The sequence below is a fragment of the Hemicordylus capensis genome, chromosome 2 (assembly GCF_027244095.1).
Source record: "Hemicordylus capensis ecotype Gifberg chromosome 2, rHemCap1.1.pri, whole genome shotgun sequence".
NCBI lineage: Eukaryota > Metazoa > Chordata > Lepidosauria > Squamata > Cordylidae > Hemicordylus > Hemicordylus capensis.
In genome coordinates this window covers 163,617,624-163,636,595 of record NC_069658.1, presented here as the reverse complement: position 1 = coordinate 163,636,595, position 18,972 = coordinate 163,617,624, and the positions used below count along the sequence as shown (strand labels likewise).

Sequence of the window (18,972 nt, the reverse complement as noted above, 5' to 3'; positions counted from 1 at the left end):
CAACTTGTTCCAGGCAGCTATCCAATGGGTTCCAGGAATTCATAAGAACCTAAGAACAGCTCTGCTGGATCAGATTGAAGGCCTATCTTGTCCAGCATCCTGTTTCACACAGCAGCCTACCAGATGCCTCTGAGAAAATAACAGGCAAGCGGTGAAAACATGTCCTCTCTCCTGCTGTTACTCCCCTAAAACTGGTATTTAGAGGCATTGTGCCTCTGAGACTGGAGGTGACCTATAGCCCTCAGACTAGTAGCCATTGATAGATCCATCCTCCATGAATTTGTCTAAGCCCCTTTTAAAGCCATCCACACTAATGGCCATCACTATATCCCATGGCAGAGAATTCCATATATTAATTATGTGTTGTGTGAAAAAGTACTTTATTTTGTTGGTTCCAAATTTCCTGGCCATCAGTTTCATGGGATGACCCCTGGTTCTAGTGTTGTGAGAGGGAGAAAAATTTCTCTCTGTCCACTCTCTCTACTCCATGTATATGTTTTATAAACCTTGACCATGTCTCCCCATAGTTGCCTCTTTTCCAGACTAAAGAGTCCCAGATGCTGTAGCCTTGCCTCATAAGAAAGGTGCTCCAGACTCCTGATCATCTTGGTTGCCCTCTTCTGCATCTTTTCCAGTTCTACAATATCCTTCTTAAGATACGGTGACTAAAACTGTACACAGTACTCCCAAATGTGGCCGCACCATAGATTTGTATAAGAGCATTATAATAATAGCATTTTTATTTTCAATCCCCTTCCTAATGATCCTTGGCATGGAATTTGCCTTTTTTTCTCAGCAGTCACACACTGAGTCAACACTTTCAACAAGCGGTCCATCATGATCCCAAGATCTCTCTCCTGGTCAGTCGCCAACAGCACAATTTCTATCCGTGTATACATGAAGTCATAAGTGACCATTTGGAGTGGTGGATCCCTGTTCTGGCTTCTTTATTTACCTTCATAGACCATACTGCAATGGTCACAAAAGATTGGGATATAGCTATACTAATTCCCATTTATAAAAAGGGATCTTCCTGCCAAGTATCACTTGATCAGTCTCTTGAGTGTAATTAGTAAGCAGTATGCCAAACATTTAAATGAAAAACCTTTGGATTGGCTCGAGTCAGAAAGTATTTTGGTGGAAGTACAAGCCAGCTTTCAAGCTGGCCATTCTCCATTAGATCAAGCCCTTATTTTGCAGCATCTGGTTGAAAATATATCGCTAAACCTAGTACTGCATTGTATGCTGCTTTTATTGATTTTAGGTTTGCCTTTGACCTAATTTCTAGAGTAAAATTTTATTTTTATTTATTTATTTGTTTATTCGACTTCTAGACTGCCCCTCCAAAAATGGCTCAGGGCAGTTTTGTGGTCCAAACAAGAACTCTCCCATAGATAGTCATTTGTTAATTTTTTTTGTACAAACTTCATTAAAACTCCTGCCTGTAAGTTCATTGCAGTATACAAAGTCATCTCACCAAAGAAATTCCAACCTGGAGAGATGTCAGACAAGGATGTATATTAGCACCATTATTATTTAATTTTTATATTAATCCCTTGATTTCTTGTTTGAATAATTCTGCCCACCATCCCCTGAATCTAGTAAATAGACACATTGCAATATTACTCTATGCTGATGATGCAGTCTTGCTGTCTCAGACCCCGATTGTCTTAAAACATGCATTATGCTCTCTTGCCTTATGTTATAATAGGGAAGCATTAAAGATTAAGATCTAGATTATCCTAAGACTAAGATCTAGATGCCTTCGCCAAGCATACCAAAATGCATACAGAGCAATTGAATGGCCATGAAATTGAATAGGTAAAAGTCTTCAAATGCTTGGGTGTAGTCTTTCAAGCTTCTGGTAGGTAGAGTCAGTGCTCATTTGGATTATGTATCTCAGAACGTGGAGAAATTGGCTTCTGCTATAAAATCTTTTTCTTACTCCAGAGGAGCTTTTTTTATTCCAGCAGCAGTAAAGCTATTCTTAACAAAATCTCATGTACAGCTCTTGTATGGAGCTCAGCTTGGGCCTTATGATAATTTTGCCCCATTGGAGTTTGCACAATCAAAATTTTAAAGAAATATCTCCCAAGTTGCATGTTGTGTACTGAATATGGTTCTTTGCTGAGAAGCTGGTGTTTTTAAGGTGGTTGGAGGTGGTTGTCTAAGGTTGTCTTTCTTTCCTGTAGGATTGGTTCCTCTGATGTTAGCTGATGACTTCAATTCAAAGTGAAAACATCTCTTTGACAGAAATTATATTATTATGGGTTCTCACAGGATGTTCCTATAAAGCTGGGATTGAGTAGGCTAAGAGAGCACTTAAACAATGGGTGATGGATATGGAAGGCCAATCAGATCAGGCTTGCCTTCCAAGAGATGTATTCCTGAGCCACCAATTTTCTATTTTAAGACTAGCGAGCTATTTGAATCGGATAAAAGTGTCAACACTTAGGGGAGCTTTGACCCTTGCTCATTTTAATGTACTTCCTACAGCTATATTCGAAGGAAAGTATAAGAAAATTCTGTATATAGCTCGGCTATGTCCTTGCATTTCAAGTGCTATTGAATCAACTGCTCATGTCCTCTTATACTGCCTCTTTTATAAGGATAGCTGAACTTGTACCCCTTTTATAGTAAATTTTCCTGGCCATATAGATCTATTTTATCTTCAATATTTACTGTCCGACCACTATGATTTAATTTCTTTAAATGCTGCAAAATTTGTTTTATAGCTTGTAAAATTAATCAACACTTGGTTAATTTGCCTGGGTTATTGTTTTATGTAATTGCTTATAATCCAATTATTTTGTTTTGCTGAATGTTTGTTGTGTTCTGCTGGTTGATGACTGCAATAAAGGACTGACTGATATGTGAAGTTGCCCCAATATGCATCACTTTACACTTTTTTACATAGAACTACATTTGCCATTTTGTTGCCCACTCCCCCAGTTTGGAGAGATCCTTTTGGAGCTCCCCACAATCTGTTTTGGATTTCACTATCCTAAATAGTTTAGTGTCATCTGCAAATTTGGCCACTTTACTGCTTACCCCAACTTCTAAATCATTTATGACCAAGTTAAAGAGCTCTGGTCCCAGTACAGATTCCTGGGGGATCCCACTTCTTACTTTCCTCCATTGTGAAAACTGTCCATGTATTCCTATCCTCCGTTTCTTGTCCTACAACCGGTTACCAATTCACACATGAACCTGTCCGCTTACTGCATGACTGCTAAGTTTACTCAAGAATGCTGTGGAAGGAGTCCTGTTTAGAGCAGGAAATTGGCAGAAGGGACAAGACCAAGGGCAACTCCCATGGCAGGATCAGGGTTCGGAGAGCTTCGAATGTATCAGGGCTGAGTGCAGGGCATGCAGGGCATCCACTAGAGGAAACAAAGATGTTGCTTCAACAAAGGTCTGGTTAAGCCCTTAATTAAGCCCTTAAATAGCTTCCTCCCTAGCTCCTGACCCTATCCCACCCCTTCCCCTGTAGGGGGAAAGCTTAATGCTTTATTCTGTAGGCACTGGCTCCTATGACACCAGGGAGCCTCTGCCCTGGCAGACTGGTTTTCAGAGGAGTCTGGAAGCAGGGGCATCTCCTCCGGTCATGGTGGAAAGATGGAGCTGATGAGGCTGAAGCTTCTCATCCTTGCTCAGAATTGTCTATGTCATCTCCCACTTGTTGAGTTTCTGGATCCAGAGTCATGACACCTGACACCAGGGGTGTAGCAAGGTTGGAGTGGGCCCAGAGACAATTTTTTAAAATGCTCCCCCCCGCCCCCCACTGAAGCTCAGCTCATTAAGGAAAGAAATCTTAAATGAGGCTCAAAAGTGGTAACGAAAAGCATACACACACACACACACACACACACACACACACCCCTATGTGCCACAATAGAACATCATCCTAAATTATTTTCAAAAAAGGTTTTGTAAATTGTGGACAATGCAAGTCATTTAATGGTACTAGAGAAAGAAATGCTGTTCTGGTAGCTCCAGGTCTTAACACTCACATCAATTTCAGAGGATAAATACAGGGTGTGCGGCTGGGGGAGTCAGTCATGTGACTTACCTCTGGGGTCCCCCCCAGGCAGTGGCCCCCCAGACAACTGTCTCCCCTTGCCCTATTACAGTTACACCCCTGCCTGACACCATCCCTGATTATAAAAACAAGAGTGTTGGGGAATCTTAACAATAAAACACCAAATTTTGTGTAGCAGTGATTTTAATATTTGTAGAAAATTATTACTGTGAAGAGATATACACAAATTAGGCACACTCCCCACAGAGCATGTAATATGTGACAAGCTTTAACAGTAGGGCAGGTTTTAGAAGTCTGGCTGATATCACTCAGAGTTTGCTAACATTTTTAAAATCCAGAACAGAAGTTGCAAAAGGAGAAGTATCAACAGAAAAATGGGTTAATAATGCAGTACCTTTGGGGAATCGTGACTAATAATAACATTGTAGAGGAAAGATGGATCTGAAAAGACTAATTAGTTTCACTCATCCATATGTATCACTTCATTCTCTACACTGGATTACTGTACCCTTGATGACTGGCAGTTGAACATGTAAGAACATAAGAACAGCCCTGCTGGATCAGGCCCACGGCCCATCTAGTCCAGCATCCTGTTTCACACAGTGGCCCACCAGATGCCGCTGGAAGCCACAGACAGGAGTTGAGGGCGTGCCCTCTCTCCTGCCATTACTCCCCTGCAACATGTAAACTGACATTAGCCCTATTCAGGCATTAGGAGGTCCAACACATGGAAAGGGCAAACAGGAGTGTGCTCACTAGTCACACACCCCACTGGTGACATGCTCCTTGGCCGTGTCAGAACTCCTCCCTCAATTGGGTTATGAGGCAGACAGTTCAGGGATGAGCTCAGGTAGGACAACTCAGATTCCAAGTGATCCCCAAGCCACTGGGACCCCCTACACTAGAAGAACCAGAGGAGCCAAAGCCAGGGCCCCCATAACAACCCAAAGACACAGTCCTGCCTTCAGTAACTTGGAAAACCCCCTCAAGGATCAGCCAGCCAAGCAGAGGTCCCCAGCATCATTGGAGCCAGGATTTGGAAAACTGGGCAAAGCCCCTTTGAACCACAGAGCCTTCCACAGGGAAGGGGCAAGGCCAATCCACTCTACCTGGGCACTAGCTATAAGAACCGGCAGTTAGCTCTAGCCGTCCACTGGAGCAGCATCCATCCTATGCAACTGCACCCATCTCTCTTGTTCTCCTGCATGAAGCAATATGAGATCTTGACCCTTTCCTTCTTGGAGCTGTCCAAGATCTGTGTCTCTCCCTAATTCCTGCCTCAGTGGAGGCCTCAGCCTGGCCTGGAACAGGATACCTTGATGTCCTCACATTCAGAGCTTGCCTGCAGGTGGCCAAGGTTCTTACTCATTGGGAGCTCTCTCTGCACATTCAGGGCTTGTGCTCGATGGACAAGTGTGGAATGCTGGGCCATCCAGAGGGTATGAGAAGCTGGCAAGCCGTGTTTACTTTCTCCATGTTTTGGCTCTCCATGGAGAACAACACCTGAATAGAGCATCCATAAAAGAATTGTGATATGTGGCATAAGACCTGCAAAGGCCTCTTCACATACTGAAGTCATCATCTGATATTGGCAACATCAGGTGAAATATAGAGGTATGTGTGAACCAACCTTCTTTCACACCAGCAACATCTAGCAGCCTGTGCCAGATTTGGCCTGTGAAGTATCTTTGTCTCACTTTCAGCAGCCCTACCAACTTTTAATCAAGGTATGGTAAATGTTCTCACTCGTAAGATTAAAAACAACAACTTCAAAGGTTGTGAAAGATGTCCCACACTTAAAACCTCTCTTTGGGGTTTGGATGGAATAGTTTTGACATGTGCAAGTTGTTGTGTTCTGTAAGAGTGGGAGGGGGCTGCCAATTTTTGAACTGGTTCCTGTAGCAGTGGCTTCAACATCAGCTTAATGTGCACATGATGTGCTGACAGAAGGAGATGTTTGTCTCCATGCTGTGAAAAGCTTCACCTGCTGACTTCTGTGAAGCAAGTTACTGTTGAAGGCACAAGAGTAGGCCAGCCATTGTTTCTCATTAGTTATCAATTCTAGTGTGAAGCTCTTCCTGCCAGGAGCTTTCCCAGACAGCAGGCTTTACTGCGGATTTACTGTGAGACTTTAATGCGAGTCTGAAGTTGCCCCCAAAAAACTGACACAAAAATTGGTTTTTTTTTTTTTTTTTTACTACAGCTATAGATCGGGCTACACTCTAACATGCAATGAAAAATCTGAATTGTGTGTGAAGTGCTCCCCAATAGCTTGCAGGGACTTGGGGGTAAATCTGGGTGATATGTGAACACACACCCTCCATTCCGGGGGAGATGAGAGCTAAAAGCCAGGTGTGAAAAACTTCCTGGTGGTGGTGACTTTAACTTAGAGTTTGAATTCTGGGAAAGGGGGGGATTTTAGATCGTGTGGTAAAATATGTTTCAGGCCTGTAGACCACTGTCTAGAGAACAGAATAGCTCCCAAGAATACTGGAGCTGACCATTGCTTCCCAAAAACACATCTGCCTGATATTCTAATCCACCAGGAAATTTTTCGATTTCCCTATTAATCGGAAGAAAATAGAAAATTGTCACCCGAACATAGTGACAATGGATACAACAATTTTAAAAAATGACATTGATAAGGCAAATAGAACAGAATATAAGTTTATAACATCACTATAACTTCAACCTAGGGCTGCAAGTTTTTATATGATAGATCAATCAACCAAAACCTTAGTTGATTAATTGGTATCTGGAGGATTTGAAAAGGTAGAACTGTGAGTTATTTGGTTCTGGTGAGCTACTGTAAGAGAGAATGAAGAAAAGAACAGAAATTCAACATGGAGTCTTGTGGCATCTTAAAGAATTCACACATTTATAAACTTTTGTAGATTATGGTCCGTAAAAGTTAACAATACATTTGTTACTGTTTAAGGGCACCACAAGGCTCTTGCTATTTTTGCTACAAATAAACTAGCATGGCATTTCTTTGGATTTCATTACAATGTAAATTAAACTTTAACTCATTTCCTGTATATGAATAAGAAATCACAGGTCCAATGCTCAAAGTATCATTGAGACCCAATCTTCTCCCACGATGCTCTTGATCCAGTCCAGGTACTGGATGACTTTGGTGTAGAAGCCATACCCTTGGGCACAGCCAATGCCCCAAGAAACGATGCCTGTGGCTACCCAGCGCCCAGTCTCTGGGTCACGCACAGCAAAAACTCCTCCACTGTCACCCTGGCAGGTGTCTTTCCTTTCACGAGGAGAACCTGCACAAAACATGTTGGCCGAGAAGACTGGATCGCTTCCATTAATCTTCTTCCCGTGCAACCAGTTCTCACATGCTGCTCGGTTTGCCACTGGAAGTTGCACATACTTCAGCCTATCAGCAAGGATGTTCTTCTCCACTCCAAAGCCACTGGCATAACCCATCCAGCCTCTAACATAGAAGGTGCCATTTCCTGGATCCGGGAGACAGATGGGCAGCACATCAGGGCCAAGAGTCACAGGGTCCCTCAGCTCAATCAGCGCAATGTCCCCATCGAAGTTGTGCTCAGCATCTGGATTGTAGTCTGGATGGACAAACAGCCTGCGGACAGGGCGGTTGCCCAGCTTATGCAGTTCAGTTATCACTGTATGGCCCAAAAAGACCTCAGCCTTCTCAGCCACCTGCTCAAGGCTCAAAATCTCACTTACTTCTGCTTGGCCCTTGGGGTACACGGTGTGAGCAGCTGTCAGGATCCACCGGTCTCCCAGCAATGCCCCACCTGCACGGCCATTCCCAGAAATGACAGTCTTTGCTTGCCATGGGAAGCTGCCCTTCTTGGCTTCGCTGCCACCAATAATCCGCTGGATGTCTGTGACGGGATTCTCTGGCTTTCCGCACACTGTAATGAGGGACAAAGTTCAGCAAGAGAGTTGTGTGCTATCTCCCCTTCTCTGCCCACTTTCTTTGTTCTACCCAGTGCAGTGCTGTTCCTCTGTTCCACTTTCCATTCTCTGTTGCCTCATATTATTTATTTCATTATGTTTATAATCCAGAGGCTCTGGGTGGTGTACAACAATTAAAAAACAACAACATAAAAACACACAATTGAAAACATAGTGCTAAAAACAATATTAAAACAATTCAAAAACCATTTCAAACCAATTAAAATACCTTTAAAAAAACAACAACAACGTACAAGCCTTGGAAGGCCAGGCCAAACAAATAAGTTTTTAGGGCTCTCTTAAAGGCCGCCAGGGAGCTTCCTCCTGATTGGTTCTCAGGCTTGAACAACCCACCAGCATCAAAACGTGTTTGCTTCAGCTGTAATTTGTGGCCTTAGCTTAGGTCAGAAGAGCGGCAGAAAGGGCTTTGGACTCCACTTCTGCTGGAACTGGACCGTGAATTCACTAAGGTGCCTGACCCCAAATCCTTCAAACATTCTCAGGCTGAAGTCTTTCCCATTCTTGCCAGAGAGCCCTTATAGTCACCGACTGAGTGAATCTCAGAGCTTCTATGCACAAACTAAGTATGTGCTCTACCACCAAACCACTGCCTCTCTGTTCCTGATTCTTTTCTCTCTCATCTTCTTTTCCTCTCATATTCTTCTAACTAGTTTGCTTATTTCTCTATAAAGGTTACTTCTGATTCTGAAACCCACATGAGGAGGAGAGCAAAGATTAGGGGTGATATGTAGGCCCTGCTTACCAGGTAGGCACACTGGGATGTTGTCCTGGTGGTCTTGATTCTTCCAGGAACCCTGAGCAGAGCAGGTATACGTGTCTGAAGGAGGAAGGGAGAATAGTGAGAACAAAACTTGCAGAGAAGAGTTCAGAAATCTTACCCGAGTACATACTGTACCTGGGGTGTCCCTGGCTGTGAAAGGGCACATTTACACTGGGACTCTCCTAATCCCATTCCTGATTCAGGGCATGATCACAGAGACAGAAATGTCTGCTTTCTGATCATTCAGATATTAAGGTCGTTCACATGACCATACTGGGGTAGGCTAGGCATGGGGGAAAGCAGGATCCTACCTGCCTCCTCCCAGATGACCAAAGGCTCTTCTTTGCCCTGCCGATCATGCACCCAGATGACCAACATGGCAGTGATCAGCAGAACTGGGATCTGGAGGAGAAAATCCTCCGGCATTCCACAATGCACTGCGTGAGAAGCATGATGCATTAGGGAAGTTCTGTGCTGCCGGGTGCTCCTTCCTCTTAGTTCTATGGAAGCTCAGGCTGCTGGCAGCCTAAGCTTCAACACAATCGGGCAGTGAGGGAGGAGGGCGCATGTGCACCCTCCTCCCTTACTGGGTACAAAACCTGGGCTACCCGCTGGAGGAGCACCAGGATCAAGACCAATATCAGACATTCTCTTGACCAACCCTACTTGGGCTAGCGCTGCCTCACTGGGTAGGACTGGTCATGAGAATGACCTTATTATCGGACCCCTGCTAACTGAGCAAAGAGACACCTTTTAAAGTGGCGATTCTCTTATATTTAGCAGGGTGAGAACAACTGGCCCTATCCAGCCCCAGTACAGCATCCCTCCAGAGGCTGTTGCTGGTGTCTACCATATGTTTCTTTTTAGATTGTGAGCCCTTTGGGGACATGGGGATCATCTTATTTGTGTATTTATTTATTTTTCTATGTAAACCACTTTGAGAACTTTGGTTCAAGAGCAGTATATAAATATCCGTGGTGGTGCTAGTAGTAGTAATATGGTATACTCCTACAAATATTTACTGCTACAAATATTTATATACTACAATAGTATATACCATGTGGTATGAGAGAACTGATCCCCTTCTGATCTCATGCTTTTGTGCAGAAAATGCAGTTTGCATTTGGTCCTGCTCTAGTTGTTTTCTGCCCTGCAGAATTAGGGGAGGGGAAATACAAGCCCATCGCAGGATACGGTGCTTCCTGGGATTGAATGCATTTGTCTCTCCTTGCAGACAAATGCAGACACCCAAATACATGAAGTAAAACATCCCAGATCTCTCTTTCCCAGCTTTTCTTCTCATGCGGAATTTTTTTTTAAAAAGGAAAAGAAACAATGAGCTGTGATTCTCAGAAGAACAGCTTACACATGGATTTTTGACAAAACACATCCATTTAAATTTGCACACATACTTTTGAAAATCCAGCTTGAATGTGAATTTATTATGAATGGGGTTAGGTCAAGTGGGAGTAAAAGGTGGGGTTGGCACAATCTCTGCCATGCAGACCATGCTTCTTCAGGGGGCTTGGATATTGCTATGCATACATAAGTCTCTCAGCATCATGGAGAATTCAGTTTCCACATGCATAAAGGGCATCGATATACCACCGATATATCATGTGAGGTACTATCCAGGGCCTCCAAGCAGGCTATGACCCTTGTGAAGATGATGGTGCTAATGAGGGACACATCTTGAATGTCTGGAGTGCCTCTTTTCCTCTCTCATACAGTATGAGTGAGGGCTAGAAGAGGAGGAAGATGAAGAATAAGAAGGGAGTGCCTCAACACATGCCTCCTAAAAGATGTTTCCCCCACTTCTCCATTGCACAGCAATCAGGCCCAAGATCTTTGATTATTATATTCTCAATCCATTTACCAAAGTCTGGATGTGTGGACTCATCACTAATTATTAAGGCAAGGGAGTTGGTGTCTGAGTTTTGTGCCTGAGGACCTTCTCTATGCCCTGAGTACTGTCAAGATGAGTGTTGTGGTACCCATTCTGCGCCATTGCTCCTGTGCTTCTAAATAGGCATCTGTAGATCAATCATTGCTGCCAATATCCACACCAAGGGGGCAAGGAAGCTACTGCTTATTTCCCTCTGTGCCCAGCAGAGCACAGGGGCGAGGCAACACTCTGTTACTCCACTGCAGACAAATAGCTTCAGATGAGGCACAGAGGCAAGACCCTTCTCTGTTATCTGTTGAGCCGCTCAGCTCCATCATGTCAATAATAATAATAATTTACATGAAGTAATTTACATGAAGTAAAACATCCCAGATCTCTCTTTCCCAGCTTTTCTTCTCATGCAGAATTTTTTTTAAAAAAGGAAAAGAAACAATGAGCTGTGACTCTCAGAAGAACAGCTTATACCTGGATTTTTGACAAAACACATCCATTTAAATTTGCACACATACTTTTGAAAATCCAGCTTATTATTATTATTATTTCTTGTTTACACAGTCAGACAGGTGTTATTGACTGGTTTGTTTTATCCAGACATCGAGTCCTTCCCAAGGACCTGGGATGGCTGAATTTTATCATCAATACTGTTGGTTATTATAGATATCGTTGCAAAATATAGGCTGTTCCCAGTAAAGCTGCTTTTTGTAATTGGCTGATGGTGATTTCTGTGGCCCCTATGGTGTTGAGGTGCTCTTCAAGGTCTTTTGGGACTGCACCCAGGGCGCCAATTACCACTGGGAGTTAGTTATAAGTTTATTCGGTCATTGACCAGCAAACATTTACAATAAAGCAGTACGTATTTTACAAATAATATAACAAAACTTGGCCATAACAGAAATAATATCAGTGTCCTCATTAATTAAAAGATAATTTAAATAAAATCCATCAGACCGGCCAGGAAAATTGTCTAACATAGGAGATAAAAGTCTTAAACGGGGTTTCCTATAAAAATCACAATAAAGAATAACGTGCGAGGTGGATTCTATAACCCCTTTGCCACATGGGCAAAGACGTAAAAATAGCAGAACTCCCTTGAACCTGCCATCCAATACTGCTGTAGGAAGAACATTTAAACGTGCTAAAGTGAGGGCTCGTCTAAATTTAGGGACAAGCACCACATCAAAAGATTTAGCTGGTTTAAGATTAATAGCTTGACTCCCTAAGTATAAACCCTGCTTGAGCCATGCACCTTCTTGTTGAACTTCTATATCCAGGACACGTTGCTTAACTAACTTCCTGGCTTGCTCAATTCCTACAGTATGCAAATCCTCTATGGAGAGGCCAAAAGAGGAAAATTTGCTCAACACAGCTCGTTTCCAGCTCGAATTAAAACCATCATTCATAGCCAAAGAGGCTAAACCTGCCTGTCCAAAACTCAATTTTAACCAAAATCGAAAAATACAGCACCAGTATAAGGATTCCATCCTAATAAGACCAACTTCTCTTCTGATGACAGCATTCGGAGCACAACATGGAACCTGCAAAATGGATCTAATAAACTTAGTCTGGATAGCCTCCAGTAAGGCAAAATTACTTGCAGGTCCCAGTTGGGCTCCATATAAGAGCAAAGGCAGTACTTTGGCTGTATAAAGTCTCACTGTCGCAGGTATAAAAGCAGCACCATGTGTAAAATGATAAGATTTGATCTTATTTACAACCAATTGAGCAGATTGTCTGATGGAGTTAAAATGGGCATTTCTAGAGCCAACAGAGTGAAACGTAATTCCTAGATATTTAAAGGAATTAACCTGCTCAATCTTGTTTCCTTGTATAGACCAATTATAACGCCTAGCTCGCTTGGCGAACACTAAGACTTTAGTCTTACTATAATTTATTTCAATAGACTCTTGGTTACAAAATGATGAGAAGAGTCTTAGGGCGCGCTTAAGGCCTACAGGTGTCTGCGACATAATAGCCATGTCATCCGCATATAATAATATGGAGACGTGCCTATCGGCTAACTTTTGGAACTGCACCCAGGGCGCCAATTACCACTGGGATTATTTTGGTCTTTTTCTGCCACAGGCTTTCAATTTCAATTTGTAGATCTTTGTATTTGGTGATTTTTTCTATTTCTTTTTCTTCTATTCTGCTATCCCATGGTATTGCTATGTCGATTATTTTGACTTGTTTTTCTTTCTTCTCGACTACAGTGATATCTGGTGTATTGTGTGGCAGATGTTTGTCTGTTTGTAGTCGGAAGTCCCATTATATTTTTACATCTTCATTTTCTTCAACTTTTTCAATTTGATGGTCCCACCAATTCTTGGCTACAGGTAGCTTGTATTTTTTGCAGATGTTCCAGTGTATCATCCCTGCTACCTTGTCATAGCAATAGCAATAGCAATAGCAATAGCACTTACATTTATATACCGCTCTATAGCCGAAGCTCTCTAAGCGGTTTACAATGATTTAGCATATTGCCCCCCAACATTCTGGGTACTCATTTTACCGACCTTGGAAGGATGGAAGGCTGAGGCAACCTTGAGCCACTGGTCAGGATCGAACTTGTAACCTTCTGGTTACAGGGCGGCAGTTTTACCACTGCGCCACCAGGGGCTCCTCCATGCCTATGTTTGTAGTCAGTCTGTGCAATCTTCTTACAACAGCTGATTAGGTGGTCCACTGTTTCATCTGCTTCTTTACAAAGGCGGCACTTGCTGTTTGTTGTGGATTTTTCGACTTTTGCTCTTATTGCATTTGTTCTTAGTGCCTGTTCTTGTGCAGCCAGTATTAAACCCTCTGTTTCTTTCTTCAAGTTGCCATTCTTAAGCCATCGCCAAGTCTTGGTGATGTCTGATTTTCCACTTATATTGTGCAAATATTGACCATGCAGGGGCTTATTTCTCCATTTTTCTGCTCGGTTCTTGACTTGTTCTTTCTTGTAGGCCTGCTTTGTTTCATTGGTGTTGAATAGTTTCTCTTTATTGACCATTTGAAGTGCATCTTCTTCACTGTCCTTGATATATTCTTCAAGGCCTCTTTTCTCCTCCTCTACTGTTTGATGGACTTGCAGCATTCGTCTTCCACCTGAGCTGCGAGGGAGGTAGAGCCTATCGACATCACTGCGGGGGTGCAGAGCATGATTGATGGTCATGATTTTCCTGGTCTTACGATCTAGCGTCTCTAGCTCTGCCTGGGTCCAGTCTATTATTCCTGCAGTGTATCTGATAACAGGTATAGCCCAGGTGTTTATGGCTTTATTATTATTATTATTATTATTATTAATTTATTACTATTATTATTATTTATTCAATTTCTATACTGCCCTTCCAAAAATGGCTCAGGGTGGTTTACACAGAGAAATAATACATTAATAAGATGGCTCCCTGTCCCCAAAGGGCTCACAATCTAAAATGAAACATAAGACAGACACCAGCAACAGTCACTGGAAGTACTGTGCTGGAGGGTGGATAGGGCCAGTTACTCTCCCCCTGCTAAATAAAGAGAATCACCACATTAAAAGATGCCTCTTTGCCAAGTTAGCAGGGGATAATGCTCAGTAGAATGTCAATGCTACTGAGGTAGAGGCAAGTGTGGCTTAAGCTGGCATTACTGCCTCCCCTGTGACAGAGATGAAGTGCTCTCTGCTGGAAGAATCCAGGATGGGGCTACCTTGTGCAACCGCTTCAAGTGCACCATCATTTTTACTGCTGACTTGGGTTTTTCTGAGGGGCAAAATCCCATTCTTAGCTTTCTTCAGAGTCTGAGGAGAGGATGTGGCTTTAAAAAAAAAAATCATCTGGTTCCTGTAGAGAAAGGGCTGCATTATAACCTGCTCGCCTCCCTGGCCCCTTCTTCCTTCCTAGCTTTGAGCCGCCATCGACTCAAAGTGGAAGGGTCACATTTGCAACATCCCCAAGTCTGATCAGGGCAGGATACTTCCCAATGCATTAAAATGGTCTTGCACTGGGAGATGGATTCCTTAATTGGACTTCCAGCATCCGGGTCCAACTTTTAATCTTTACTCCCAAACCCTGATCTTTCCAGGCTTGACAGATACCTAAGCCTCAACTTCCCATTGGATAGGTAAGAAACAGCCACCCCATATGGCTTGGTTCTGATTGAAGGAGAATGTCCTCCCCATTTTCCACTTCTCTGGTGCAGGTAGCTTTAAAAAGCATCCTTGAATGCATGCTGTGGTTGGCTTCTTTCCATCAAAAGACGGATCAGAGCCTTGGTTAACATTCTGCTTGTAAATACTTTTTAGACTCTCAGGCAAGTGTTAGGAGTTAGCAAAAATGTTTTATTTTTATTTCTATCCCTGTATTCTTTCCTCTATCAACCCTAATCCTTGTTCCTTTTGCTTTAATAAACATCTTCTTATAAAGGGTTTTATTGAGCTGAGTGTGTGTGTTTGAGCGCTATGAAAGAACTTATCTCTCCCAAGTGACTGCCAACTGGTCCTTCTACCTGATTAGAAGAAGGGGAGGAGGGGAGAAATCTGGCAAGGTTTTGCTGCAGGGACAGAGGAGTCTAGGATAGGGGCAGAAACTCAAACCCCCAAGAGGTATGGTTTCTCCTTGCTATGCTTCCAGGTAGGTAGCAAAGGAGGTTGTGGCAGCAATCCAGAGTGGTTGTAGGAATTGCTTTGGGATGATAATCCCTAAAACACTCCACAGACTCACCACTAAGCTTCTCACCCGCAATATATACCCACTTTCACTAACCGTGAATGGCATTGAAGGGGCACAGTTCTTGCAGAGCACTTCTAAATGACACTTTAAAGCACATTGAGTGCTGATTTCCATGGAGGATATTGTGAACTGGATAGGTGATGCATGTGGAAATTCGTGCTTTTCTAATGTGAATTAGAATTATCTATGTTATAAGTGGAGCAAAAAACCCCACCACTTTCCCCCCACATTGGATTGTTTAGTGCACATTTTTCTGACTTCTGTATACACTTCCTGGGTGTTTTCCAGATTATGAACTTTGCGCTAGTAGAAGCATTGCAAGGTGCAATGGAATGCTGCAATGGTTTCGCCATTCATATTACTGTCCACTACAATGTGATTTCCAGGCAGGGGGTGTCCATATTCTCCTTGAACCACGTTATCTGTGCCCTCCTCCTGCCCCATTTTGGGTCAATGAGGTTGCAGAGGAGGCAGGGGGATGACATGACATCTTTTAAAATTATTTCCCATCTCCCTTGGGCAAAGCCGTCAGGGAAAGTGCCAGTAAAGAATTGAAGTAAATTCAAAAGCAAAAATTTACTTGCAATAGCACACGTATTCTTTAAGTTCACACTATTAATTGAAAAACAGCCATCAATAGGAATACTGGGTAACAATGGTGGGTGGAGAAAAAAAGAGGGGGCGGCTGCAATAAAACAGAACTTTTCAACTCATAAAGTCTGTGGTGTGTACAGCAGGTGCGGAGCCACCACTGAGCGGACGGGCTCAAAGAACTCGGCCATGAGCCACGGAAGGGCCATGCAAGCCCTCTGGAGTGCATTCCCAGCCAGCGTTTGCTGGCTGTGTTCATTTATTTATTTCCTTTTCTCTCCCTTGCTGGAGGGAGAGAAAGGGAAATAAAAGCACCCAGCCAGCAAATGCTGGCTGGGAATACACTCCAGAGGGTTTGTGTGGGCCCCCAGTGATCCGGCCATGCCCACGTGCATCATGACATCACATGGAAGGGGTGTTACTGGCACGGGGTGCATGCACAGAGGGGCCACCAGGAACAGAGCAGAACTTGGGCCTCCATTCCTTGGCTTCACCACTGGTCAACAGGAAACTGCGCAGGAAGCAGTACAAATCAGTATGAAAACCATGAGAGTCTGCACAGCCCACAGTCACTTCGGGTAACTTAAAGTGCATGATCCCACTGATCCCAGTGAACCAAACCCTCTTGTTTAGAAAGCCTCACAGTGCCAGGACTCACCTCTCCCCATATTGCTGAATAGCTTGTAATAGGGTTCATTGCAGTGGTACTGGACAGCGGATTCATAGTTGTTATTTTTTGCCCGTGATATATAATCAAAGGCCCCATTGCTCAGAGGTTTCGGTTCACCACAATTCACAACTACAAGAGAAAACAAGTTAAAGAATGAGAAGGGAAGGGAATATATTTTTCAGGAATTATGCAAGAGTTATCAATATCTGACTCCAGCTCTTTCACGAGCATTTAGTAGCTACTTGTTAAGCTTTGGCAAATGGCTGTAGAGAATCTCAAGTCATGTTTCAACAGTACAATGCCTATAATAATTGAGGTTCAAGTTACCCATGATGCCGAGTTGCATGATTCCTTTCCCCACCGTTTTGTTTGTTTTTATTCTCAATTCTGAAGAGAAGAAGGCTTATGAAGTCACCAAGTCTGTCTGTGTCCCCCTATGATAACATTTGTGTTTAGAGTCCAATGCAAACAGAATTCATAGCACATGAGAGGTGGTATGGTGGACCTCAACAGAGATGGTGTTTTTGTTTTTTTTTAAAGATCCACCATTGTTTCAAGGTGGCAGCACCCCTTTGTGCTGACAGCTGGATATAAACCAAATTCACAGCACATGTGAGGTGCTGGGACCCTAACAGTGAATATTTTCTTGCTGATTCACCATTGTTTCAAGATGGCGGCCACTTAAAGTACAGACAACACCTTTGTAACTCATGTGCTGACAGGTGCAAACCAAATTCATAGCACATGGGAAGGGGCCTTAGGTAAGAGTCACCATGTTAAGGGGTGCGGAAAGTAGGCCTAATTTGTTCTACTCGGTTTTAAAAGAGCAGCCTCAGAGGCTGTGATCTTGAATGGGAAGAACAATGGAAAGAGGAACTGCTTAACCTTTGCTGCTCCTGCCATTTGTCCACTCATAATCATCCCCCCCGCTCATGCACACACAAACACACACCAGCAGCAGCAGCAGCAGCAGAACAGGGAAAAGATAGGACATATCTGTGCCTTATTGTGCCTACCCCTGCTAATTGGGCAAAGAGGCACCTTTTACCGTGGTGATTCTCTTTATTTAGCAGGGGGAGAGTAACTGGCCCTATCCACCCCCAGCACAGTACTTCCAGTGACTGTTGCTGGTGTGTGTCTTATGTTTCTTTTTAGATTGTGAGCCCTTTGGGGACAGGGAGCCATCTTATTTGTTATTTCTCTTTGTAAACCGCCCTGAGCCATTTTTGGAAGGGCGGTATAGAAATCGAATTATTATTATTTATTATTATTATTATTGCCCACAGGCAGAAAAGCAGCTTGGGGAAGGCAATTATGGACAAAGGCCCAGAAGGAAAATGAGCCCTTTCTTTCACTACCACTCTTCCTATTCCTGACCAAAACCTCTGAGGCTGCATTTCATTTTTTTAAAAACTTACCAGATTAAAGGATCATGCAACAGTATGTTATGGGCAGTTAGGCTCTAAAACACTCTCATACATGTTACATGCATGGCCTGTTGCCAGCAGCATATATTCAGGCCATCTGAAGCCTCAAGAGGAAAACAAAGTTTAAAGTGAAAGGCATGACAAGGCTATGGGACCAGGGCCTGAGGGAGAACATCTACGGCACAGACAGACAGCTTGTATTCCAGGCAAAGTCCCATCCTGACCTGGAAGCTGCCAGGTTAGGGGAAACCAATGGGCTGCCTGCATGGGTGGAGCCTGAAGCACATTATAACCACGGAACCTTCTCACCTGCGGCTCTCTGGATGGCTCACCACACAGAAGAGCAGAGCACAGAAGTGATGGTTCCCAGCTCGGATCCTTGTACCTCCCAACACAGCAGGAGCCACAGCTTGAACTAGGTGTGGATGACAAGCACCAGCTCTTGAGGCCAGAACCAGTGTGAACCTGGCTAATGCAAGCAAGGGGGACCTGCAGGTGAGGAAGGGATGGCACAAGGGAAGATACTCATCTGACATATGAGCAACACCCACCTGACAACAGGAGAGATGACAGCCTGAGGACTAGGTGGACTTTATTGGGCTAACCAGTGAAGGTTACTGATGGGTGGTGCCCAACAAAATCACCGCTTGCTTACTTTAAGGCATTGTTTGGCTGGAGGAGGACAAAACGATCCAGGATACCTCCTGCAAGAGGATGTGGCTTGCTGCCTGAAGGCCAAGGCCGGGTGCTGCAACCAGACAGAGCAAAAAGAAGACTCTCTCTGTAAGTCTGACAGAGAGGGCATGGGGCCAGGGCTGACTGAGGTAATGTGGGAACGAGCCTGGGAGTGACAGAGGGGAGCTGGCAGGATGCAGTGAACCTTCATTCATCTAGGTCCCCCCTCAATAAAAAGCACTTGCAA

General features: G+C 43.6%; 1 protein-coding gene across 3 annotated transcripts in view; it reads right to left on the bottom strand.

Moving 5' to 3' along the window:
• Nucleotides 1-6,693: 6,693 nt before the first annotated feature.
• The window catches only part of C1R (complement C1r), a 40,279-nt gene continuing 28,000 nt past the window's right edge, over nt 6,694-18,972 (bottom strand). For all 3 annotated transcript variants that reach the window (XM_053290789.1, XM_053290788.1, XM_053290790.1), the window contains exons 10-12: nt 16,612-16,752; nt 8,745-8,819; nt 6,694-7,938 (exon numbers count right to left, since the gene is read on the bottom strand). In XM_053290789.1, coding sequence (XP_053146764.1) covers nt 7,109-7,938; nt 8,745-8,819; nt 16,612-16,752 — 1,046 coding nt within the window. In that variant the 3' untranslated portion in view covers nt 6,694-7,108. The remainder of the gene's footprint in view (nt 7,939-8,744; nt 8,820-16,611; nt 16,753-18,972) is intronic.